Source organism: Equus asinus, chromosome 18 (assembly GCF_041296235.1).
Source record: "Equus asinus isolate D_3611 breed Donkey chromosome 18, EquAss-T2T_v2, whole genome shotgun sequence".
In the NCBI taxonomy this organism is placed as follows: domain Eukaryota; kingdom Metazoa; phylum Chordata; class Mammalia; order Perissodactyla; family Equidae; genus Equus; species Equus asinus.
This window is the reverse complement of record NC_091807.1, coordinates 26,629,906-26,657,799: the sequence shown is the minus strand read 5'-3', so window position 1 is coordinate 26,657,799 and position 27,894 is coordinate 26,629,906. Positions and strand designations below refer to the sequence as shown.

The 27,894-nt window shown below is 38.2% G+C and overlaps 1 protein-coding gene across 6 annotated transcripts; it reads right to left on the bottom strand.

The window, feature by feature from the left end:
• Positions 1–40: 40 nt before the first annotated feature.
• Positions 41–27,894, bottom strand: USP16 (ubiquitin specific peptidase 16). 6 transcript variants are annotated; one of them, XM_070488736.1, is made up of 19 exons: positions 25,956–26,094; positions 24,980–25,167; positions 22,753–22,854; positions 20,934–21,112; positions 17,724–17,827; positions 16,828–16,931; positions 15,485–15,669; positions 14,827–14,922; positions 14,118–14,248; positions 13,724–13,811; positions 12,586–12,664; positions 11,172–11,263; positions 10,764–10,820; positions 9,429–9,605; positions 6,815–7,478; positions 5,397–5,491; positions 4,394–4,480; positions 653–809; positions 41–549 (listed from the first exon to the last, which is right to left on the bottom strand). In XM_070488736.1, the coding sequence occupies exons 3-19, from the start codon at positions 22,811–22,813 to the stop codon at positions 425–427; spliced, it is 2,481 nt and encodes an 826-aa protein (XP_070344837.1). In that variant the 5' UTR covers positions 22,814–22,854; positions 24,980–25,167; positions 25,956–26,094; the 3' UTR covers positions 41–424. The 6 variants fall into 6 exon arrangements, with proteins under 6 accessions (XP_070344837.1, XP_070344838.1, XP_044607076.1 ...); XM_070488737.1 differs by lacking the exon at positions 25,956–26,094 and adding an exon at positions 25,346–25,733; XM_044751141.2 differs by lacking the exons at positions 24,980–25,167; positions 25,956–26,094 and adding an exon at positions 27,606–27,894.

The following is a 27,894-nucleotide window of genomic DNA, read 5'->3' as shown; positions in this document are numbered from 1 at the left end:
AAAGTAACACTTTTTAAAAAACTTAACACACTTGAAGTTTCATTAGCCAGTCATTCAAACATTTTTTAGAATGTCACCTAGTAGGGTTAAGTCAATACAACTTAAAATCTTCTAAGTAATAAAACAAGTTTTGGGGGTAAGTCAGTTTATTGATGTGTTGCAGCCCACCACCCAGACACACTTAAGTGCAGAGGACTTAATTCTGAATCCTTTCCAGAAATGAAGCAGGAAAAAACCACCATGACAATACAAAACCACTGTAAACTTTAGGTATTTTCCCTTAAGTATTTCAATAAACTTGCTTCCTTCTGGCATGTATTTCATTTTAAGTGAACATGATTTACAGGTAGTCTTTACTTTATTATTATTACAGCCATTATAAAAGCCATAAACATGTTTCCAGAGAAAGCGCTTTCTGAAACTGTTAGAGTACTCTCTCATAAAATAGGAGGTACGCTTGTGAGTTTAGTACTTTAGTTGTAGGCACAGCTTGCACATGTGTATCACTGATGTGAAACCACTGCCCTTTGGTTGATTGCATTTCAAAATCTGTTGAGAAAATGTAAAATTGAATATAAATGGAAAGATCAAGTTGATTATTTTTTGCTTTTGCCATAATCTGCTGAATACTAGAATTTTCCAGACTTCTTACCTTGTGGAATATCACCATGGAGAACAAGATTAGAGAGATGACTATTTGCAGTTCGTGCCTTGGCGTAGGCAGTATAATGTCCTGACCTCATGGTACCACTGTGTTCAACGACTCCATATAAGGAATACAGTACCTTTGTATTTTCTTCAGCAACGTTCTTTAAAAATGAATGGAATTCAAAAGTTAGTTTTAGTCTCACACAGATGCCCTTGGCAAGATAATTTTAAACTATGAAAGGGTCTCTAACCCTTACTTTTGGAATGCAGAAATCATTCATGAAGCTGAACTTTACTACTATTTTCTCCCTACCTTTTCAAAGCCTGAGTAGTGTCACACTTGTGTTTTTATTAGAAAGTTGCCATTGTTGTTTCTCTGCTGGAAGAACATAAACCAGAGGCCGCTTGCTATAATCAATTTCCTGGCCCAGATACTTAAATAACCAAACTGAACTCGCCAGAGTCCTTGGGAGTCTTGGGATCAGATAATTCCAAAATACCTCCACAACTCTATCATTCTAGTTCCTGCCCAGAATGTAAGCCTTTAGCAGCAAGAGGACAGCATTGAGCTCTTGCCAAAAACCACCCCTCACATTTTCAAATGCCCCCTAGGGATTTGGTGAGAAGCACATTGAACCTCTCTCGTGCTCACTTTCCCCACCCAGAGCAGAGGCTGCTTATTCTTTGAAGACCCCATATCCCATTGGGCTGGCAACACGGACATGTTTCTCCCAGCTGGGGACGACTTTCAGACGACTACTCCATTTATGTTCTCTTCTAAAAAGTCCTCCTGAACAGGCATCACTGTCTTTCAATATTACTGTCATCTCTTTAATCTACAGCCCCCTATTCACTGAAGAACTTTACACTTCACTCCAAATCCAGTTGGCTTCGTCAGGGATTTCAGTGTCCATCAATAAGCCCGATAGGAGCCAACTACAACCAGGACTGTATTCTAGAACTGGTCATCACTCAGAACTGTATGACTTCAGAAATCTTACTAATTTCTAGTCTCAGTCCACATTTCTTCCATTCTTCAAACTTTCAACTCACCTATACTCTTCAACCTAACAGGATCCTCCAATCCTCATTCTCTCCCGGCCTATGAAGCCTCTTTTAGCCTAATCCTACAGAAAGTCTGTATCTTCACTACTCAAAACGTGGTAATGGAACAGCAGCATCAGCATTACTTCAGAGCTTATTAGAAATGCAGAATCTTAGACCCCACCCCAGACCTACTGATTCCCAGATGATTCATAGCACATTAAAGTTTGAGAACTTAGACCACATGTATCACTCTCAAAAGTAATCTCTCAACACCCACCACTAATCTTCCCACCACATCCAATTCCTCACAAAACCCTACTCTGAATGCTACAACCTACCTTCCCCAACCCCACACCCAGACACCTACTATTGCCAGGGAACAAAATTACACAACAGTGTGCAGACTGGTAAATTAATGATTTTCTACCTCATCAGGGTCCTCAATATGACCATATAACCTTATAACTCGTTCTTAGCTGCCACTTCCATGGATGTCCTTCACAGGAACTGGCCCACCCTTTCACTACTCTTTTAGCCTCTCCTTATCTCCCAACCCTTTATTCTCCATAGTTGACCTCATCTCCCACTTCAGGAAAACTGAGACACAACCTACCCAACTACAAGTTGCCCATTCTCAGGAAGATGCAGTATCCTCTCTCTCTTGTTCAGAGACAATACTCCCAACTTTGTGTCCTCATCCTAGTTCTTCCGGCTTCCTTCAGAGTCTTGCTCAATCAGTTCTCTCTCTCTTTTCTCTATCTTCAACTTCTAGCTTTTTCTCTTGGCCTACAAACCTATTTAAGTCTCCAAGACTTTAAAAAAAGTTCTTCATTGATCCACCAATTCTCAGCAAAGGTTCTAACATATCTACATGCTTTACCTCCAATATTCTCATTTATTTCTCAACCCATTGATGTTACCCACACTTTTTGAAAAATTTGCCATGACCTCTATGCTGTCTAATCCATAAATACTTTCTAGTTTTTTTCTCTGATATTCTGACCCTGAAGCCACTTACTCCTTTGCTTGAAACTTGAACACAGGGCAATGGCATTTTAAGCAAAATATGGATTCCTGATGATGTTGTATTCAAAACTAATCCAACCAAAGGTTTCTGTTTACCAGCAAAAATGGCCCTGCCCTATGGTGATAACATAAAAATAATTACAATTCACTCTACCCACCAGCTCTGAATACCCTTCTTGGAGAATTTTTAATTGGGAAGGGAGGAACGGAGAATTTCCATCATTTTAAATTTGGCACAGAAAGACTTTATTAATATGTTTATACTTAAATATCTGAAATCTGAGTATATACAGAACAACAGTATAGCTTTTCTGATTCTCCAAATTCTTCTTCAACATGGAGATTCGGTGAGATCCTTGGTGGTGTCCTCCTCTTTTACCTACGCCTCTTAGACCCACATGCTCGCCAGAGTTGTCATTACCATCTCTTTTCTTTCTCTCTCCATGCTCTACACAGGGGATCCTATCCTCTCATGGTTTTAACTACCACCTATGTACTGATTTCCAAATCTTTATCTCAAGCCCTAACCTCTCTGCCCTGGGCCTCAGCCCCATGAATATCTCAAAAATATCTGAAACACAAAGTATCTAAAACTGAACTCATTATCCTTTCTCTACCTCCCAATCTGCTCTTCTTCCTGTATTTCCTACTCAGTTTAGGGCATTTCACCTGCCCCATCTGCCTAGTTCTCAACCAGGCCCTGGGAATCAAGAATCAACTCCTCTTTCTGCACCACCTTCAGCCTCCATTTAAAGGCCACTGCCTCATTGTCTAGAGTCAATTGATCGTAAGCCTGGTTAATTTTACAACCTGGAATATTCCTTCAATCTCCCCCTCTCCTGCCCTAGTTTACGCCCTCATCATCTATTGACTGATCTAACTCAACAGCATCCAAACTAGTTTTTCGGTCTCTAGTCTTTGCCTCTTAAAAATCCAGCCTCCCTGCTTCAGCAAGTAACCTATGTAATACACAGACCTGGCTGTAACCCCATTGCTTTAAACTCCTCAGTGGCTCCCCACTGCATCCCTAACAAAGCCCAGGTTCCTCACCATGATAATCCTCCGAAGTCTCATCCCTATCTCACTTCTCTGGCTCCATCTCCCAGCGTTCCCTAGACCTTGTACTGTAAGTTCTAGAACTGCCTATACTGCCAGTCTCCAGCATCCACCCTGCCATTTCAGGCTGCTGTGCCTTTGCTCCTGCTGTTCCCACTGCCTGGAAAAGTTGTTTTTTCCTGACTCTTCATACTAACTCTTACTCCTTCTTTAAGTACTAGTTGAGGCATGGTCTACCTTCACAGAACTTCCTTGACCCACCAACGAGCTGGGTTAAGTGCATACCACCCCAGCTCTGTGTATACCAATTTTAACACCAAACCATATTAAATTGGGATATGCATGAATGTATCTGCTCACCTTTAGTTTTGTGCCCTCACTCCCAAGACAATGTCTGCCACAATAATGAGGGTTCAAAAAAATGGTGAATTGAAATAACAACCAAACGTTCAAAGTGATTCATCACAGATCTTAAAATTATAAAGGTGCGAAGATCAAAGACCCACTCTACTCAGTAATTCGTATCAACTTCACACTTATGTGAGTTGCTGCTGGAGTATTTGGTAAGCTATGATTTCCCTGAAAGCGTTTCTCCAAAAGGACTACTTTCACCTACCTTACATTTAAGGGTACAAAAAGGAGCCAGATCTAAGATTTCCGGAAATTTTATGTGTTTGTTAACTTTGCGTAGGTTAAAACCAGCCTAAAAATGAGAGAGAACAGATTGAGTTCTTTTCCTGGAAAAGCTGTACACATTGTCAACTGCAGCCCCACTCCAAAGCCAGAAAGAACACCAACATCCAGCCCTAGTTTAGTCTTCCTAAGAAACTCTATTTTTCCTGACCACTGATTCTTAGTTTGTTTTTGCTAAGTGCACACCATACACACACACTCCCAAAACATTAAGAAAGCTGCTCCCATGAGAAAATTCTCAAGGTTTCTGGTTTAGCCATCCAGAAAAACCAGATTAGCCCAGAGGTTTTGAGTGTTTCAAACTCAGCCACAGTAGAATACTTTCCTGGGAAGCACACAGTCCCAGCCTCACTCTCTAACCAAGCTTAGTGAATTGTTCAGAGACCCACCTCATTAACCAAGCCCATACCAACCATAGGAGGGAAGACGTTCTGAAGGTACTCTGGCAATTTGGAACTGAATTTGAAACTAGTGCTGCTTACAGCAAGTCTTCCAGAAAAGATGGGGGTCACCAAAATGATGAAATTCCAAGGTACCAATGTCTTTTTATCAAGGATCAGTAAAAATAAAATACCACACTCAAAACAGGAAAACATCATGAAATTTCCTAAGTGTGAGATATAGCTAGTAAACTGGTTTTTTTTAACCTGAAATTAAGGTTAGAGTAAGATGCTATATTACTAAAAAGAGCAACATGAGTTCTAGTACAACTGAGGAAGGACTGTGCCCAAATTTCTCCTCCACCTTGACATGTATCTTCATCAAACCTTTTGTCTTACCCATATACATTCTTTTACTTTCCTACTTCTTTGAAGTTAGAATTAAGAAATAAGAGAAAACCAAAGAAACCAGCACCATGTTGAGACAATACAAATAAAGCAGATGTTACATATTTAAAAGAAATTTTGGGTAGCAAACAAGGGTACCTGCTGAAATCTCTTTAAATGAAGAGTGAGAACAGGAGGAGCAAGAGAAATTAGCATCTGTTTTTTGGCATTGGTGTAAACATGTTTCCTTTCACCTAAAGAAAGAAAGAAATTTTAGCAGTATGAAAATCATTTTAGACCTCTAAAGCATTCAGATTTGCTATAAAACTCATTTTAAACACCTTAAGCAAGAATCAGTAAACTTTCTGAAAAGGACCAGATAATAAATATTTTAGGCTTTGTAGACCAAGAAGCAAAATCAAGGATATTTTGTCATTATTTACATATTAAGGAAAATCTTCCACAAATTTTTACTGATGGAATTCAAAATATAATAATAATGATTGAATACGATTACAGTATACTGAAAAGAAGAATGGAATTATTTTTGGAGAGTTAACATTTTGGTTAACTAGGGTTCAAAGTTAGCATTCTCCACCGTAAAATCATTTTCAAATGTTAAGCTATAAAAAACATTCTTAGCTCAGAGACCATACAAAAACAGGCAGCAGGCCAAATTTGGCCTGTGAGCCACAGTTTGCCCACACCTGCTCTAAAAGCAAACAGAATTGCTGTAAGATCAACACAATCTACCTTCTGTATCAACATGTAAATAAATAAAAAGCTAGACTTCTAAAATGTTTCAACAGGGACCGGCCCCATGGCCGAGTGGTTAAGTTCATGTGCTCTGCTTCGGCGGCCCAGGGTTTCACCGGTTCAAATCCTGGGCGCGGGCATGGCATTGCTCATCAAGCCATGCTGAGGTGGTGTCCCACATGCCACAACTAGAAGGACCCACAAGTGAAAATACACAACTATGTACTGGGGGGCTCTGGGAGAAAAAGGAAAAATAAAATCTTTAAAATGTTTCAGCAATTCTAGTAAGAATCCTTCGGAATCCATGATCGCTCCCTATCCCACTTTTACTCAGACTCAAAAACAAAGGGAGGAGGGGAATTATCAATATCCTCCTGTTCCATATTGGAGGTAGACTGTAAGAAAGCACCATCCTTCCAGTACTCCCAGGACTTTGCACTGGGCATGTCACTTTAGCACAGTGATGAATTAAAGTGTGGCTTCCTTGGTGCAGAGATGAGGGCCATCGCAAATGCTGACAGGAAACTGAAAGAAACAGCCACTATCTGTAAGGATCCTGTTGTGATAATATCCCAGGGGAACAGTTTACCCACAGGGAGAGGTGTCGGAGAGCAAACCGTCCCATTTTAACTGCTGCTGGAGTACTAGCCATTCCAATAAAGTTCTGCTTATCCAACCTTCTACTAACATATTTACACAGAAGACGGAACTTAGTGATGCCACCCAAATCCTGAGACAATTGAAAGAGGAGTCCTCTACCTATGCAGTACAAAATGTGCCCTGGAACATGAACTTTACTTTCCGTGAGAGAATCTAAATACCTTTTATATTTGCCTTTGGTCCATTATACTGTCTCCGGGTACATACTTCACAAAGTAGTTTATTTGCATCTCGAAGTTTCTCATTTCGGGTGAACTGATATAAACAATGTTGGATGGAACACTCATCAGTATTAAAAGTCTCCCTGTTTGCAAGAGTACAGAAAGCAGTTTCTGGGTCTTCATTTACGACCTCATACACCTTGGTCCCAGGAGTATGACTGTCATCCAGAATCTCTATATTTATTTCATCAGGCTGGAGAGCAGCATTCAAGTTAAGGTCTTTGAAACTACTGGAAATGTCCACTTCTCCATCGCTCCCTTCCTTCAGGTGGGCACCATTTAAATCCCTACTACATTCAGCGGGAGAAGATGCCAAAACCCCCAGATCATTATCCATGTTGGTATTTTTCATATCTACTTCCTCTGTGGATTTTTGATTGTCAGTTAAAATTTCTATCATTTTTTCTTGGCCATTCAAATCTTTCTGATTAACGTAAGAGTCTTTATGTACAAGCTCCTCTTGTGAGATATGGTTGGTATTCATATCCACTTCTTCCTGAGGTGACATTTCAACTTCACATTCATTATCTTCAGGATGGTCAATGGTACAGATGTCATTCAAATGAAGAACTTTCCCTTGAATTTTTTGTTGCCTTCGTTGGTTCTGGGTAAAAAGTACAAAATGTGTTTGTTTGTTTGTTTATAGAAAGAGAGAAGGAGGGAGAAAAAGAGAAAGAGCACATCAGGTTTTCTTACTTATCAATCAAAAATAAGCAAGTTAATAAGGACAAGTTTACTCCCAGACTTCTGATTCTACATGTTCCATTACTCTCTGGGATCAAACAAATTATGAAGAAAAGTTCTTTAATTGAAAGCAGGAATAAACAATCACCAATCATCAAAAACTGTCACACTGGAGGAAATAAAAATGTGCAAGCCATGGTCTCTGTCCTAAGAGAAGTGACTAAGAGAAGCCAAGTAGCCAAGTATTAAACCACGTGGTGAGCCTGCCTACACACACAACAGGAAGGGACGTATCCATGTGAGTTATAACTACTGGGTCAAAGTTTCACTGAGAAGATAAAAAACAGACTGAAAACTCAAGAATGCACCAGAACAGGACTGCTTTGGGTAGAGGGACAGAGGAAAACATTCCATGACACAAATGGCCCAAAGTTAGGGAGGAAGCAAGAAAGCCAGTGTACAGAGGACAATAAAGGACTTCCTCCCTAAAGTCACCTTCTTTGCCATTTGCAGCCTATTTCCAAGTAGAGGGGCAAAAAGGCATCTCATCGAGACTCCTGTGACTGGACTGCCTCAAGACTCAAGGGATTAGCATTTTTGGTTGTAACTAAAAGGACAGTCCCTGTGAGGCTTAACTTACAATACCAGAAGGCTGAAGGGCACAGAGGACAAATGACACAAATATTTTCTGATGTACCTCAGCTAAAAATAGAGTTATATATGAAAGAAAAATGGGGAAAGAGTATAAACGAATACTTCAAAGGAAGCACAAATGGCTCTTAAACATATAACTATGCTTAACTTCACTTATATTAAAATAAACGGAAAATAAAACTGCATTGAAATAATATTTTCCATCCATCAGACTAGCAGAAATCCAGAAGTTTGATAACACACCGCTGTCAAGGGTCAGGAGAAACAAGAAGCTTCATGTTCGTGGTGGGACTATACTGGTACAACCTTTGTGGAAGGCCGTTAGATAACATTTATCAAAACTACAATGTACCCTACAATTGACACAAGTACAGGGTTACTCACTACAGCACTGGCCATTACAGCAAGACTACAAACAACCTAAATCAAAAGAGAATTGGTTAAATGAACTATGATACATCTATGAAATGGAATACTATACAGCTGTTAAAACAATGAATCTTTGTGTCCTGAAATGGAAAGATCTCTAAGAATCTAATTAAGAAGATACAAACAAAAAAAAAAAAACCAAGGTCCAGAACAGTGTGTATAATTTTTACAGGGAAGGAAAAACAAGACTACCTATTTGTATTTGATCATATTTTCCAAAAAGACATGAAAGACACTAATGAAAGTGGTTATCCATGTCATAAAAGGAGAGAGGTGAGGGGACTTTTATTGCATACCTTTATATATTTTAAAATTTTTGAATGTCAATGTATTAACAACTCAAAAAGTCATTAAAAATGAATTAAAATTTTTTTTAAAAGTTGTCAAAAGTTCTGCACAAAAGAAAAGCACAATCTTTTCTTCACATATACTCAAAGAAATTTCCCTGCAGAGAATACTAAATGAGCTACTTCTATAATTGCCAAATGGAAGTGCTATATTTAAAATAACAGACATGTCTACCAACATCATTCAGACTTCAAACTGAAGATAGTCATGCGTCACTTAACGGGGACACGTGCTGAGAAGTGCGTCGATTTTGACGTACAAACATCACAGGGTGAACTTACACAAACCTAGATAGCCTACTACACACCTAGGCTGCATGGTACTACTCTTGTGGGAACACTGTCGCATACACGGTCCATCGTTGACCAAAACGTCATTATGCAGCTGTAGTCTGAAATGCGAAATTAGAAAAGTGTAGTTTTTCTTCCTAATTACCCACCTTGGCTTGCTTTTTGGCTTGCTTCTTTGCTTTTTTCTGCAAGTGCTTACTTGTTCCTGAAGGAATATCATTTCTCTCTTTCATGTAACTGTCGTTATCTTTTTCTTCTTCACTGTCTTTATCTTCATCCTCCATTGTCTTTTTCAGATTTTTATCATTTATACTTTTCTTAGCACTCTAAAAATGTGGAGAGAATATGGGCCAAAAACAAAATTTTACAACTACTGCTTGTGAAGAGATTTCATGTCACCTAAATTTTTCTACTCCTATTTTCCACAATGTTTGAAAATATATCCAGGACAAAATTCATTCATCTCAAATACTAGAAAGCAATCTTCAAATACCGAGAAAACAAGCAAACAAAACAGTAAAAAAGGTAACTTCACATGCAAGTATAATAGAAAGGAATCCAATGACTTTTATTAGACGCAGGTGGGATCACAATGTAATTAGGTCCATTTCCAAACGCACTTTCTATTTATAAGTGATTGATGTCCCACTACAGGTGTTCCTTTTTATTCTTTTTTCTTTGCATGTAAATGATAGTTTCAGAGAAAGAGAAAATAAGTTTTATAAGACTTTAATCACTAAATAACAGTGATTAAAGGAACCTCTAATTCATATTAACTTGAAAAATGATTTATGCAATATTCATAACACATTCTCTTTTTGCCTACTACTACTTGATAGGAACTAAATTAATACGGCTAAAAACTGAGATACTGTCTATTAATATTTATGAACTTAAGACTGTAAGAGATTTGTGGTTAGTCTTAAATAATGAGAATAAATAGTAACTTCTAATAAGAAGAAAATACTTTCTTACATGTGAACTAATCAAGTTAATTATCTATAAAGAGTTCTAGGAGCCAGCCTCATGGCTGAGTGGTTAAGTCTGTATTGCTCCGCTTTGGCAGCCCAGGGTTCGCCGGTTTGGATCCTGGGCGCAGATCTATGCACCGCTCATCAAGCCATACTGTGGCAGCAGCCCACATAGAAGAGCTAGAACGACCTACAACTATGATATACAGCCTATGTAGTGGGACTTTAGGCAGGGAAAAAAAAAGAGGAAGATTGGCAACAAATGTTAGCTCAGGGCCCACCATCCTCACCAAAAAAAAAGAATAATTCTAGATACACCATCCTTCTTTAAAAGAAAAGTTTTTACCCCATTTCTTATTCAGATCTTTAAAATTCTTCTATCTCAAACAGATAAAGAAAATTTTTCCATGAGCTAGTAATGTACAAACTTGGAAAAGGTGATACAGTTTCCCTCGTAAAATCTAACACAGGAAAAAATATTCTACTTAAATGAAATAAACTCAATCGTCTTACCTGATCATCTAAAACTGGTAGAGACAGATCAAGGAAAGATTCATGAACCAAGGAGACCTTAACCAACCAAAAAAAAGCAAATGTAAAAGGAAGGCAAAGATTCACGTTAAACACTGTACAGTAACATTACGGGGGGACAGCTAACGTTTAAAATAAAGGCTTAAGAAATTGAAATAAAAAATTACACAGCGTGGAGGACTATGGGTTAAGGGAAATAAATTAAAATGTTAAACTAACTTCTTCCAGATATAAGGAGTCCTCATAGTTCCAGCAAAGAACTATGCATATTTGGGCAGTTCAACAGACTATCTTATGAAACTAGACATTTCTGTTTTTGAAAGAAACAACTGAAAAACTGTACTCTGCTAATATTAATGAATAAATCCAGTCCATACTACATCTACTTACAGTTCTGCATTCATCACACATGATTGTACTAGTTAGTTCGCCACCAAAGATGCGGTCCACAAAACTTGGTACTGATTTTTTCTTTTCATAATCTATAAGGGGGAAAATGTTTACCAATTACCTTTATACAATTACTTGAATAAGTCAAAACTACTTACCTATCGAACCCTAAAATTTTATTTTTAATTTTCCATCCCATAGACTTGTTTTTCTCTATTCATAATTACTATAGTTTTATTTTTATGCTATAGTCAGCAGCATATACTCCACTTTTGAGCATAACACAATCACAGAATCACACTCGTGAAAAAGAATAAAAAACTTCTTATCCAAGATCCCAAGATCTAGTCAGTGGAAAATAAACTGTGCAAGCCAGTGAGACTTTCTGTACATCAATGTCTCCAGTAGTAAAATGAGGAGACTGGGCTAGGCAGGATGATATTCTAGTCACTTCCAGCTCTAACATTCCAACATTTGGCAGCACACTTGGGAGAGAATGCATGTAACTTGCTTTGTGAACTCTAAGACTGAACTCCATTTAAAAACCAAAACAATAAACAAAAAAAATCCCAGGAAAATGTTTCAGACAAAATCCTCCTTTTATTTTTTCTATGTTCCCAGAAATAATCTTGATAACTTTAGTATAAGGTGAAATAATTTTACTACCTGGTCACCCAATTTTGTAAATACATGAAATTCATAAGTCTTATTCAAATGATAGGTGCTCATTTACATAAACACATTTTATGACAGATAGTGCCAGCAGACACAATCCTCTCTGTTACTGGCCAGGCCCAATACCAAGGAGGCAAAGAGTTGCTATGTGCTTATTCTAAACTGTGTTTTACAACACAGTAGCCACTAGTCACTTGCAGCCATTTAAATTAATTAAATTAAATAAAAATAAAAATTTAGCTCTTCAGTTGCACCAGCCACATTTCAAGAGCTCAAGAGCCACATGTGGCTAGCAGCTGCTGTATCGGATAGTGTAGATATAGAAGAGTTCCACCATCACAAAAAGTTCTCTTGGAGAGATCTGCCCTAAATCTTTAAATGACACACAGCAATAAGAAGGAAGGTGGCTCCATAACTGATAAACCAGCAACTAACTTACACAGACAAGTTTAATTGACTTATCATTGCTAATCAGAAGGCTGAGCTTTTGAAAAGTAAAAATGTGATATGTTAATTCTATCTTTATTAATTTCCCTATAATATTGCACAAAAAGAATATGCCAAAAGTTAAATTTTTCTGAATATCTTTGAAGTATTGAATAATTTTTTAAAATCAATGGTGATAAAGAGAAATTTTATGTTAAAAACTGTGGATTCAAAATACACGTGGCCAGCCATCTTCTCCTAAGGTACAGAGAAATTGGACTACAGTGTTTTAGTTCAAAAAGTCAGACATTACCTTTAACTTTATTTTTTAGTTCTTCATCCAATTTTTCAGTAGAACTACCAAATGCTTTAAGAATTCCTTTACTCACTCTCTAAAAGTAATAAAATGGATACATATACTATTAAACTTTAAATTTTATAGTTACTTTCCTTAGAAAATATGTAATCAAGTCAAGAAAGTGATCAAGAATTAGCTCCCCAAACTTACTAAATAAAAATTAATATTTATAAAATTACATTTTCAAAGTTAATTCAAGGAGCTAAAAAGAATTATACGTTTGAAACAATCACTAACCCCTGAATAAAGACACTGTCTTATCATTTCAAGATTTTAACCTATTTAAACCAAAGCTTTTCAGAACATGCCCACCCCTCCTTTGAGAGCCCACTGAAATACCATGTCCTAGAAGCAGAATGGTTAAACGAGACAGGGACAGACTCCAGTGCTCAAAGCCCAGCCCCATCATTAGTGGGTGACCTTGAACCAGGCACTGAACTTCTCTGCACTCTAGCTTCAGAACGTATGGAGTGAGAAAATGATAACAGCGTCTACCCCTGAGAATGGTTGTGAGGACTAAGGAAGCAATTTACATAAAATACTGAGAGTAGTGCTCAACATGAAGTAAGAAAATAAATATTAGTTGTTATCACTCTATTATTACTATTATTAATTATATTTATATCCACAGATTCATTACTTTACATCCTGGCAATTAATGAAAATTTTAAAATGCAACAAATGTTCCCTGACTCTTACGAAACGAAAATACTTCCAAAATTGAAAAAGCTGTGTTAAACCACAGTCAGAATAAGAGTAAGGGTGCCCTGCAACTGGGAATCGTTTTAGGAGAAACATTTTCCCATACTTCGTAGCTCTCCTGGTATAGGCAGGTACAATAGAACCCTTAAAGGACAATTACATTGTAAACATCAGGCAAAAGAGAGCATCATGAAAAGGAGAAACATTCCTAATTCTCTTCATTCATTCTAATGATTAAAACATACTGGTTGAAAAGGCTGATGCAGAAAAAGATTTTAAGTACAATGGCTCAATAACTAGTGTTCGTTGCTTCAACAACCCTTAAGACATCAAATGACAGACAAGTGAATGAAGATGGGATTATAAACTACGCTGGTCAAAATTTGCTAACTTGATGTTCTTCCGCTCTCATTCCATCCAATAAATATCGAAGCAGCTCCTGGCTGTCTTGCTGCTGATAGCCTTTAAATCGCACTGCTCTACAGAATAAAAAGGAAAAAAAAAAGAAAAGCAACAATGAGTCTACTAAAATATGAAACTATTTTTACAAAATCTTAGGATCAGATCCCAAATCTTAGAGTGTTCTAGTTTCTCAAAATTTCTGTTTAGTCCAATAACACCCTTGGCAGATTTAATTTTCACATAAAGCAAATGTTTTCTAATCCAAGTGAAATAAACCATGCTTGAATAAATGTACGAGGTTGATTCTAAAGCTACTAATTTTTTCGCGTCATTTCTCAGCATCTTACTGATGCACAGAAAGTACAATCAAAGCAGATACTCACTTTTTACAGACCTGAGAAAAGAGTTCTCTAGGTGTCACGATTCCCTTTTTGGTCTCTTGCATCTCATTAAGAAACTGGCTCATGGCTAAAGTAAGAGGGCCTGGAGGCTCAAGGTTTATTTCTAAGGGTTCCTGAATATGGGAATAAAAATCACTTTCTTCAGTCAAATGTTTGAATCATTTATTTTACCACAATGTAACTAGTTACCCTACATTGCCAATGTTCCTAATAGAACTGCCTCATTTAAAACTTCAAAATGTACATCAAAAGATAAAGCTTCTGGTCATAGACTGTTTTATGAAGAATTCAGTTCTACTGTTTTAGTTTTAGATTATCAGAAACTTACTACATAAGAACTGAAAAAACCAAAGCAAAATGTAAATAAAAATGGATACGGTAAAATTCATTTGGCTACACAACTTTTAAGTCACCATAAAGATGCTAAAAATAACAATGCACGCCTAGGGCTTCACAAATATCAACAACATTCCCAAGAGGGAAACCAAACACTAAGGCACAGCAGAACCTGGCAGACACAGCAAATAAATGTAAAGGCCCCTGATAACTTCTATTAGCCCGAGAACCTTGAATAGGTTGGCAGCCTACACAAAACAAACAGGAAAGGTGAAAATCAGCATCAGTTCTTTAAAATAATTTAGAATGGGGACATTCACAAATTACTGATTATAAAAAAAAATTAAGTACATACTGTTAGTGCCAAATCAGGTGGCTCAATTTTTACAATTGTTCCAGACATTTTTACTTCTTTTAGTAGTTCTCTCAGCACAGGTGTTTGTGACAAATTCTGGAATGCAGGATGGAAAAGAAAAGGAAAATTATTTAAAAGCATATCAATTTATTCAAATATTTCTGAAGTATCTGTTCTATCAAAACAGAAAATCATTATCAACACTGCAGTCTTTATTCATCTATCTTGGGAAACAAAAAGTAATGGCATGCTCTTCTGCCCACTCTATTTGGTTCATAAATACTTCACCTCAGAAGGGCACTCTCCCACCACCCAATATGAAGGGGTGAGCCTACCACCACCACGTTCTCTCACCACCACGTGCCACCCCTTGCAACTAGCTATCTGTTTCTGTCTTAGGTTATCCTGTGCTTACCGAACCCAACGGCAAGTTCCATGAGGGCAGGAGCCACGTTTGTGTGGAACCCTACTGCACCCCAGTGCCTTGCACACTGTTTTACTATCATGCAAAGTAAACATTTCCTTGAGTTTTCTCTGAAAATATAGAAATAAATTACTTGGGAAAAAACTCAATACTGTAATAAATATGCAAAAACATCCTACAATATGAGGAAAACACTAGATTTTTTCTAAAGGGAGAAGAAATTAACACTGGCACCTGCATAACCGCATTGAAGAAACATGTATTTCCCAAATTACTGAGTCCTTTCACAGTTATTTGGGAAGGAGAATTCGTGGAAGGATTTTCTTTAGCCATGTTTTCCCTTTTTTCTCTCTCTTGTTCATTTTTACTCTCCTTTTCTAATTTTTTATTTTCAAGTTCAATATTACCATTATCTTTTGCTGTTTAAAAAAAAAAAAGGAAGAAGAAAACAAGATTTAGCAAATGTGTAATAAAGCCATACAAAACGCAATTATACTTGGGACGGAGTTCTAGAATTTGTGAATTTTCCTTAATATCATTGTGTGTCACCTGTTTGACTTTAAATCTTTACTAATAAATATAAGTAAATTACCACTGAGAGAGAAAAAACAATAAACAAAAAATGTTCAGAACTGACGTAAGCATTAGTTTGACAAATGAAACCAAACAGCCTATGCTTCGGGATAAATTCCTTTTGTACAGCACAAAAGTTTCCACAAATGAAACTAGAGTAGAAAGCAATCAAGTAAACAATGTGGACATGAAATAAATTTTTAGATGAATTCCGTGAGTCATGAACCAATCCTGAAGTTAGGAATAAGCAATTCTGGGGGCCAGCCCGGTGGCGCAGCAGTTAAGTGCACACGTTCCGCTTCTTGGCGGCCCGCGGTTTGGCGGTTTAGAACCCCGGGTGCGCACATGGCACCGCTTGGCACGCCATGCTGTGGTAGGCATCCCACATATCAAGTAGAGGAAGATGGTTATGGATGTTAGCTCAGGGCCAGTCTTCCCCAGCAAAAAGAGGAGGATTGGCAGTAGTTAGCTCAGCGCTAATCTTCCTCAAAAAAAAAAAAAAACAAACAATTCTGACTCTGCCAAAGATACTTCTGTGATGTAAAAATCTAAACCAGCTTAAAGCAGATGATGTATGCCAATCCAATTAGTTTATTTATGCAAGGAAAAAACCTGAGATGTATCTTCGCTTTTGAAGGCATTACAAGTACTTTACTTTCATATCATCCAAACCATGTAACAAAGTAAATTCAGCAAAGGTAGGGCTGTCTATCTTAAGCACCTCTGCCAGGGGATGGCGGCAGAGCATTACTGCCCATTACTCAGTCCAGAATCTTCATCAATCTGACTAGACTATTTCTCAGATTCTCATCTAATTCTAACACCTTAAAATTATCTATATTTTCACTCTTTTACATTCTTAACCAAAAACAGTTTCTTAGTTTGAAATCAACCATAACTGACGTTATTTGCCTATATGTAATGCTAGGTAGTACAGTAAATCTACGTATCAGCAGATGTATAAATCAACTTTACAGTATATATTAAGAAACAAATGATTTTACCTGATTTTGGAGTTGTAATACCAGCTTGTTTTCTAACATAATCAACCACCTGACCCAATCGGTTTGAAGTGCAATACTGGACCTCATCATCACATAGGTAACACCTGTGTCCCGAAAATCGGAGAAGAAAAGTGACAAACTGACAACCAAAAAAGGGGACAAATTATAATCCCTGGAGCCCAAAGTGTGTAACTGTCAAGTTATTCTACTAGAAAAACTGAAAATAAAATGTTTATGTTTTCTTGAAGAAGACTATTCATATTAACTCTGGTTTATTATTAATAAGTTTAGCCCAAATTATGGCTACATATAAATACTGTGAAAAAACTCCAAACATTTTACTGAAATGGCTATTTACAACATTAACGTCAAAAGCTTTTTCTACCCATTCTTCAAAATACAGACCTCTATCATCAAAACTAACAAATTATACAACTGACGGATGATGTTCAATCAACACTGCTGTGTACATGGTTTTTAAAGATGCGAAAATCTGTTTTAATGATGTTAAAATATAGGAAATACACATACCAGCCTGACATTTATTTTCATGCAAATTCACTGCCAAAATTTTACTATATTCTCAGTTTATCTGGGATTTCTTCTTAGTGTCCTATTTTTAAACTAAAAACAACCTACCATATGCTTTACAATATCACAAGCAAGAAGAACAAAGGGTGAAGAATCCTAAGTCATCTAAATGCTACCAATTTTGTGTTTGTACAACACTAGGCAAACGCTTTTCAGAACATCACATTCTCTAGCCTTCTGAAAGTGATGGGATTTAAACAAATATTACAAAAATTTTAACTTTCTTGCTCCTTAAACATTTCAAACACCTGTACTCTCCAATATTTCAAATAATTTTGTCAATGGGCACAGGAGTTGAAACTCACCACACACTCCAGTTGTCCAAACTAAGAACCAGACAATGAGGTTCAGATCTTGGCGTCAGATAGTGCTTCAAGGCGTGCTGCTCCTGAGAATTTCGGCCGCAGCCCTAGAAAATCAGAATTATAAACCTCAAAGCCACAAACACTCACCAAAAGAGGAAAGAATTCGCAATCTATACTGAACAAGGAAGTGGGTGAGAAATTCTGCCATTCCTGTAATTTTAAAAATAAAATGTCGCACTCTAGAGAGTGATTTTGTTAAAACTTAAATATGAATAGGCAACTGAGGACATCTAAGGGAGAAGCTATTTAGTAAACCATGTGGTAAAAGTATTCTTCATCTCCAACTTGCCCTGTCCAGTCCCAACTAAACCACGCTAATGCAGTCATTCCCTATGTCTAGTCTGCTTAGTCTAGGTCTAGTTAGTCCTTAAGAGCTGCCTAAATATTTCCCTAACTTCAACCTCTTTTTTCACATACGTATCTGTTTTCAGTTTAACGTTCCTAAAACAAAGCTCTATTCTATACACTCAATTCAAAAATTATGAATTGCTCTCCAACTCCTAATCAACAAACCCAATACCATGTGACCCCGATCTACCTTTCCAGGGTTAACTCCCATCTTCTCCTACTCACAGTCCATCCACCGGCTAAAAACACACTCAGTGCTTTCACAGCAACACAGTTTCGTTCATGTTATTCCATTTGTCTTGGAATCCTTTACCTTTACTGCCACTGACCAAATTCCACCCACTTGAGGATCTTACTCAAAGGCTACCTCCTGTCAGGAGCCTATGCTCATCCTCCCAGATAAGAAACTGTATTCTTCTTGTAAATACACTCCTACAAAACAGTGTGTAAATTCCTGATGGCATTCCTTATTTTCTACCATATCTTAAAGTTGTTAACGTCTATATCCTTTCTCCCCTGGACTATAAATACTGAAGGCATGAAAAAGAGAATTAATCCATTACCAAAAAAACCTAGCAAATGGAAGGTCAATGAGCATTAACTGAACAAGTAAATGGGAGATTTTCACCTACAAGATGTGCAGGCTTATTCATAAAACAACATGACCAAACTTTCTGGCTCCAGCTGGGTAAATCACTGCTAAGAAATACATCCTCACTGTGTATCTATCTGAACCAGGCCACCAACTCCCTTGGACTACAGTCCATGTTCCTGTTTCTACTGTAGCTAAAAATATTGTTTGGAGGGGAAATGCTTATCAATGGCTTCTAATCCTTTAACTATTATATCATACACTATTGATTTAATTTATCCCACTCAACATTTAATTCTAAAATAAGTGAATTAAAATTTGATATCAATTTTGAAAATTATAACACTATTTGAGATCATTTGAAATGTACGGCTGAGTTGTCTCAAGACAACAATTGAGAATCACTTGCTAACAGCGCAACAGACATCCATAGCAGGACGAAAGTTAACAGCTAATACTGTCACTGTCTTACCCTTAGGAATTAAAAAAGTAGCAAAATAAATAAAATTTGTAACAGAAAATGTATTCTGGAAAATTTGAAGTAGCAAAATACATTCATGCTCATCATATGCTTTTAAGAGGTTCAATGAAAACCTTTCAAATACAAATAAACAATAAATGTCCTTTGCAGGCATATAAATTTTTTTAAATTGTCTGAACATAATGAGATATCACTATTCACCTATCAGAATGGTTAAAATAAAAAACTGTGACAATACTAAATGCTGGCAAGGATGCAGAGACAGTGGGTCACTCATATATTGCTGGTAGGAATGTAAAATGGTACAGCCACTCTGGAAAACAGTTTGGCAGTTTCTTAAAAACTAAACATTCAATTATCATATGACCTAGCAATTTCACTCTTGGACATTTTACCGAGAGACATACACAAAAACTTGCACACAAATGTTTACAGCAGCTTTATTCATAATCGCCAAAAAATGGGATCAGCCCAGATGTCCTCCAACAGGTGGATAGTTAAACTGTGGTACATCTACACCAAGAAGTACTACTCAGCAACAAAAAAGAACAAACTAGTGATACAGACAACTTGGATGAATTATGCTAAGTGAAAAAGCCAATCCCAAAATGTTACATACTGCATGATTCCAGTTACATAACATTTTTGAAATGACACATTTTTCAAAGAAAGAAGAGATTAGTGGTTCTATACAGGGCCTGGGGGAGGGATGACAGCAGGGAAGTGGGTATGATTTAAAAAGGGCAACATAAGAGAGCCATGCGATGTTGGAACTATTCAGTATCTTGACTGTGGCAGTGGATACACAAATCTACACAGGTGACACAACTGTATAGAACTTAATACACACATATGCACATACACAACACACATACACACACAGAAATGAAGTACAACTGGGGAGATCTGATTCAGACTGATGGATTATATCAATGTTAATATCCTGGTTGTGATATTATACTATAGTTTTATAAAATGTTACCACTGGGGGAAACTGGGCAAAGTGTACAGAGACATCTCTGTATTATTTCTTATACTGCATGTGAATCTATAATTACCTCAAAAAAATTTCAATTTAAAAGAAAATGAAAAAAAAATAGCTGTGTCTCATTTTGAAGCTTCATGACAGGACTGCCTAGTTAACTCGCCACCACTGAGGGTGATTAGGAGGCCCTGACCTTTAGAACCATGGCAATACCTGTGAGCTGTTCTGCCACCCAAATACCATCCACCCCCCAAGACCAAGGTACTCATTCCCCCAGCCGCCAGGAATGTGGTCAGCTGAGCGCTCACAGTTCAGTCTGTCTGTCCACGCCTGGGAATTATCCTCAGTGAAGGGAGCTGTCTTGCCCAAGGTTAGTCCCCCTCCCCAGGGGCAGCCCACATCCAATGAGCGGTCTACGCACCAGTCAAAGGCCTGGCCCCTCGCCTCAATTCAGGACATCTCTGAGGGCCAGAGGTCACTGTGGGATCAGCTAAGGCCCTGTAGCACTGCCTCTTGTTCAGCTTCTCTCTCCACCTAGTCCTGCTTCCCTCACTGTTTTCCTGGTGTGAGACTCTCCTCAGTAAACCCCGCAGACACAAATCTCAGTCTCAGAATCTGTTCTCCAGGGAACGTGATCTAGGCCAGCCGACATCCTACTCACCCATACTGTGCTTTGAGGTAATACCCTCTAAGACAGTTCAAACAGTTTTATAAAATCCCACATTCATCCAAATCTTAGCATACCTGATGGCCACATTTAAGACACAGCCAAACTGAAGGGTTTTCTTCCGTTTCTTCTTCAGATTTATCTTTTACTTTATTGTCTGTCTTACAATCTTGACAAATATTCCATTCCACGTTCACTAAAGCCTTTTTCAAATTACCTTGTTCCAATCCTTTTCTAATGTGTCTGCACATAGGTTCTATTAAAACAAATAAAGGAATACAGAGGTAAAATACAGCTTTCCTTAGTTAATCTCAAAATTACCTTTGATTTGAACTTCAAATATGAATTTACTCTATAAACAAATTGTTAAATAATCTGATAGTTGAATATTATGAGATTATGTGATAAAGAGATTTTATAAAAATTTTGAAATTTTGCTTTTTTGAAGCTACCACCCTAAATTCACCTCAATTTAAATTAAGGCTGTTTATAATATTTATAATTCTCTTTATTTTAATAGGTTTGTAGAGAAGTTCCTTCATCCAGTCAACAACAGAGCGGTCACAGGCCTGGCACTATGGTAGATACCAGGGAACCAAAACCTGACTCATTCACAGCTCTTCTCTTGGAGTAGCTCACATTCTGGCAGGAGAGGCAATTAAATAAATACATAACAATTTCTAAAACTTGCTATAGCAGCACCAGAAGAGAAGGCTAAAGTCAACAAAAGTTTCCCAGGGGAGGCAACGTCTGTAAAGACTTAGAAGATATCAACACTGATAAAAATTTCTGATCCTGATTAAGCACTTACTATGAGCCTGACACTGTGCTAAATGTTTTGCATACATTAGTTCATTCAATCCTTACAACCACCCTGGCAGGAAGACACTACTATCCCCAGTGACATGAGTAAACTAAAATTTAGTGCCCAAGGTCACACAACTTCTTAGTGGCTATGCCAGAATTTGGACTCAAGTCTTTTTGACTTTGAAGCTCACACTTAAACTTTGCCCTCAGGGAGGAAAGAACAATCTGAAAGGGTCACATCCCATGAACAAAGAAATGGAGGTATAAAACGTAAAAGTGCATGCTATCTGCTCAGAACGGCAGTCACATGTGTATAAACGGGCAGCCGGACCCGAGAGAACACGCTGTTGGGAGCAGATCAGTAAACGGCTTTGCAAGCCACTCTAGATGTCAACTGTTGCAGGGTCCCTGGAGGTTTAGAAACTACTCCAGTGGCACAACTAGCTTTATGTCCAACGAATTTGCACCAAGAGAATATAAATGTAACTGAGATCATGTGAAAAACCACCAAATCCCAGTAAGCAAAGAAACATAAACTAACAAAGGAAGATACTCTTTTCCAACTAGCAAATCAGCAAAAATTTTTACAAATGATACTAACCAGTGTTGAGAAAGGTTCGGGGAAATGGGCACTTTATTATGCTTCTAGGGGGCTGTAAATTAGTAAAACATTTCTGAAGGGCAATTTGGCAATAGAACCAAAAGAGCCCTGAAATACCGTTTAATTTATACCATTTAATTTAATAATATACCATTTAATTCAGTGATTCTAATTCTAGGATCTGTACTAAGAAGATAAGCGGACGGGCACAGAGATTTAGCTACAAAAATGTTTACTGTCTCTCCATTCCTAACACTGAAAAGCTAAAGACTATCTAAATAAATTATGATCCATGGTTGTCTATGTCAATGAAATATCATGCCATTAAAAATGCTGAAAAGACTTAAATGACATGTAGCTCTAAACACTAAGTTAAAACGCAAATTACATAATAATAATGTACACCTTAAGCCCACTTTTACATAGTAAAATGTGTGTCCATTTAGGGATATAAACATTACTTTAAAGATTCAATTGGTGAAATATACCTAAAGATTCAGAAGAATCATCAGTTGGAACAGTTTTTCCCTTTGTCCGTTTCTTTCCCATGTTGGCACTTTATGGATTACTTACGAAGACAAAATAACAATCTAGAAAACAAGATAAAGTTAGCTTGACAAAAAAAAAAGTATGTTTTATATTTCTCTAGTAGATAGTAATATAACTAAGCCACATCTATTTTGCATGTCTATCACACTTCATAATTTACAAAGACCATTCACATATATCATCTAGTTTTCAATAAGAACCCTGAAGTAGCGACGATAGTATTACCCTTGTTTTCCATAGCTTAGGAAACTGATTCTTAGTAAGGTTAAGAGGTTTTCAATAAAAGTAAAGGTCAGGAGAGAACCTACATCTTCTTACGCAGTTTTGGAAAAGTCTCAGCACTTCACACTATTAGGAATTCAACTTCTCACTACATAAGTGTGGAATAGTGGTTGTCCTTTGAAACTTAAGATAATTTCCCTTCCTTCTAAGCTATCTTTCTTAGGTCTGCAGTCTATGCAAATTAAATTGATAATTTCTCTAAGAAAAACTAAAAATAATTCTGAAAACAACCTCCTAAAGGGAGTTAGAAAATTTACAAAGTAATTTCAAAGCCAGATATAAAATGTGATACACTGTTCTGCATTTTCCACACTAGGATCTCCGATGGATATCACCTAACTGAGAATTGATTACAACTGCACTCTCAGCTATTTACATTATTACAGTATTGCCAAAATCAGTTTGGAAGACTATGACAAATCTAGCTGCACACCACATCTTCACCTCTTTAGTCAACAATTCAAAACTAGAAAACATGAAAAGTGCTGAAAGCAATAGAGGTCTACTTAACTCTAAATATAGTGATTTTGAAAAACTATACTCAAAACTTGTTTTTTACATACATTAGAATAACTTAGTGTCAAAATCACTTCAACAACCATAAAAGTGATTTTACCTGGTATGCTTATTAAAATTCCGATTACATACTCAGAAAGCAGGACCTGGGACGTTCATGTTGAAAACACTTTCCAATTAATTCTGCTACTTGGCTGTCATCCTGCCCTGCCTTAGAGCCCTAGAAGTATTCCTCTTTTAGCTCTTAATGGGTTCATGTAATTAAAGGTAATTCAGAAAGGTTTGTCTGAAAAATGAGTGCTACATCAAGTAATCGTTAACCTTTCCAAAGATTATTTAAAATGTAACAAGCTCCCATGTTTACAAAATAAATGAATTAACAAATAACAAAAGAACACAAAGTATATGAGTACATGTAAAATGAGGATATATTTTATGAACTTTTTCCCACCCTAAAATAACACTTAACATAATTTATCTTATCTAGATCGTAGATTTTAGAAAAAAAATAGCAGCCAAATTCTTGCCTCCAATCCAACTCCCTCTAATTTGTGCTGCATTCTGGTACCAGATATATCTTCCAATAATGCCATTTTCATCACATCATTCTCTTGACGGAAAGCATTTAACAGTTTTCCGGTCCACACTCCTGAGATCTCCCCTCATGGTCCTTTATAAATTGTCTCCAATGCTCTGGTAATCCTGACTCTCATTACTTCTCAACAAAGAACCTCATTACTTCCCAACAAAGAACTCAATTTTAATTATATGGTGCTTTTGCTCTTCAAAGCCCTTTCATAAACATTTGATTTTCACAACAACTCTTTAAATGGAGAATTTCCCTAAAGGAGGAAACTCAGAAACAAAATGAGGAAAGACGACGGGGTGGCAGAGATGGAACTAAAATGCAGATCTTTTGGTTCCAAGACTACCACTCTCCGTTCCAATCAAGCCAGTCTCTTCGGGACCCTCTACTCCAAAACACCTTGGCACACCTCTATACCTCTGATCTCTAGCGGGGACATTCTATCTACCCAAATCTTACCAATCCTCCAAGATATCCACTTCAATGAGGCCTTAGGCAAACATTCTACTCTAAATAAATCTCTCAACTGAACTTTCGCAGTGTTTATTGTGTACACGATTCATCTTGTCCTCTAATCAGATACAACAGTGGGCTGCTTCTTAAATCTTTAACCTGGACATATGTCATTTCTCTATCTGGAATCTAAAGTTCTAGGAAAAAGAAATGGTTTCAGGCATTACTTTTCAACTGCCTATAGCACCTTGCATAGTGTTACATAGCAGATTACACAGTAGGTTCTCAAGAAATACCTTTTGCATTGAAATAGAAAAAGAGAATAGTACCTGAGGCATAAAGGATGATTATAAGGTGCAAAGGTAGGTACATAAGAATTAAGCAAACAAGCTCCGGTGAAAAAGACAAAGACAAAGAATGAAGAAGTCTGCAGTTGTGAAGACAGACTAGCAAATCTGGTTTGAGGACTGCAGAAGCCCAGACTCCAAAGGAAAACTGGAAAGACGAATTGCAATTGCTGCAGGCAGAGGACAGGAGGGAGTCACTTCAATGATGTGGAAAGAGCTCCAATAAATTTTTGACAACTGTAAAGGGCATCTAATGAGTCGTGAGAACAGAGTACTGCGAGTACCATCAGCTATAAAACATCAATAAATCTATTACGTCTTTCAGGCGAGCCTTCAGAGAAGAATTACCTTCTTAGCAAATTACTCCTTGCAGGACTCCACAGAGAATATGAATCAAAGCTCATCTTGCCGGCTCTCATATTAATCCAGTTCCCATCCCTCTCTGCCCTCCCAGTCTTCCCATGCCTGCTCGGGTCCATTAAAAATGCAAGCGCTTGGCAAACTTTTGTCAGCAAGTCTTCAATATGGCTTTCAAGTTTTGCGTACATCTGTCCTACCCCAGGAGAACCGAACTGGTTAGATGACAGAGCTTGCTTTTCCTACCAATCACACCATACGGATGCAACAGCAAACCCAGCCGCAACCTGCGGGATACCCAAAGCCGCGCGGTGCCCGCCACACCTCCCCTTCCCTTCCAACTGCTCCGCACCCACGGGGGAACCGCGGCTTCCACGGCGTCGAGAAGGGCGCCAGCACCGACAACTCATTGGCCAGCTCCTGGAACTGACAGGACAGGAAGCCAATGAGAACGCGGTACCGGGCCGAGGCCGCGTAACGTGCTTAAGGAAGAAGAGCCTTGAGCAGAGAACCAACTCGGAGCAGAGGATTCGGGCTCTCGGAGCGCAGGAAGTCAGGCGAGCGGTGACCGTGAGTCAGAGTCAGTGGGACCAGAACTCACCCACAACGACAGCGCCCATAACTGCATCCCCTATTGGGCCTTTCGGCTGGGCAGTCAGCTCCGTCTTCCTCCCGGTGACGAAAAGAGAGCGACAGAGCCGAAGCCAGAGTGACCCCTAGAAAGCAACAACTTCCGGTACGCGGCATTATGGGAAGTGGCGTTGGCCCCCAGGGTCCCCGGGCGCTGACGCTAGTTAATCGGCGCCTGCGCGCGGCTGGCACCGGAAGTTCAGAGCCTACAGCGTCGGAATCTGCCTGGCAATGAGTTTTCCCTGTTTGGATGTAATACGGAGTTATTTAAACGCCACTAAAATACGGGTACCTGCTGCTGGTCAGCGGTTCGGAGTCTACCTTACTCAAACACAATACATCAGAAGGCGGCTAAGACGGGAACATTTAAATTTCACGCGGTTTCCCTAAAGTTGATTCTGTCCAGTCAACTTTTAAAGTTAAGTACGTTGTCTTGAACTAACCTCGCCGACGAAGGGTAAAATTTTCAAACCTTTATTTTTTTATTGGTGCAATATACGTAAGTGCCAAGCCCTCTGCGAAGAGAATTAAACAAACATAAACCTCGCCGCCCGGGAGTTTAGTTATACAGAAGACATAATAATCGATGGGGGAAAAAGATGCAGGTGCCAAGAGAAAAATAGAGAAGGGATATAAACAAGTAATTCACGATAAAAGAACAATTGGTCATAAAAGATATGAAGAAACGTTCATCCTTATTAGTAATCGAATAAAAGTGGGATAAGAAAGTGGCATCCTAGCCTGTCCAATTAGCCAAAGTAACGATGGTTAAACTTGGGGGGGAAGCTGGCTCTCTGGCTCTTTATTGCTGATATAATAATTTTTTAAGCTTTCATCACTCAGCACGCAGGCATTATTTTTCTATGCTAAAACACATTCTTGGGGCCCTTGCAGCACCTGCTTCCTCTGCATGGAATACTGTTCCCCTTGATTTTCCGTCGTTGGTATCTTACTATAATTGTATTCACACCTTAAAAGTCATTTTTCACAGAGAAATTGAGCAACCTTAGGTAACACAGCCACCCGATCACTCACAGCAACTTATTTTACTTCTCTGTCCAGCAGTTATCACTATCTGGTATTCTTCTTTCATATTTACCTATATATTTATCTCTGAATGTTGCTATATACTTGAAATTTTTCATAAAAATTGGAGAAAAAAGTAGATTATTTAATGACATTGAAAAAAGCTCACAAAACACCAAGTAGAGGATGCAGCTATGAAGACCTATTTACTAACCTTACTTTAGTTAAAAAAAAAAAAGTTGTGGAAGTTGGCAACAATACCTGATACCAATGAACATCAGTGTTTACAAAAAATCTTACTTGTGAGATTTCTAAAATGAATATGTAACAAAGAAAAAAGTGCATTGCGTATATTTAGATTGAGAAGGAAAACACTGCAATAAGTCTCGTGTTGGAGTCGCCTTCAAATTGTCCTTTTATTAGTCGGGATAAATTTCTGTGCGTGCACAGGGTCCCACCTAAGGTCACCACGGCCACCAACCACGCTGACCTCTCCCTAATGCCTTGCTACCCAGTGTGGTTCAGGGACCAGCAGGATCGCTACTGCGCTCGAAGATCTTAGGAATGCAGAATCGGGGTCCCCACCGCCACCTACCCAATCCCGATCTGCATTATACCAAGATTCCCGAACGATTCCTCCGCAAGTTCGAATCTGACGAGCGTCACTTTAACGGCCCATTTGACCGAGGAAACTGTGCCGGCTGTCCTTCTCCCTCACAGCGGCAGCAGCCAGGAATGCCACTGGGGTAGAATAAAACCTCTGCGAGTGAGAACTTAGTGGGGCCGGGGAAGTCCAGTCGTCCGATGCGTCCCACTACGAAGAGGTCGCCGCCTCTCGGGCTTCCGGGACGCGCGGCCCCGCGAGCGCGCCTGCGCACTCCCGG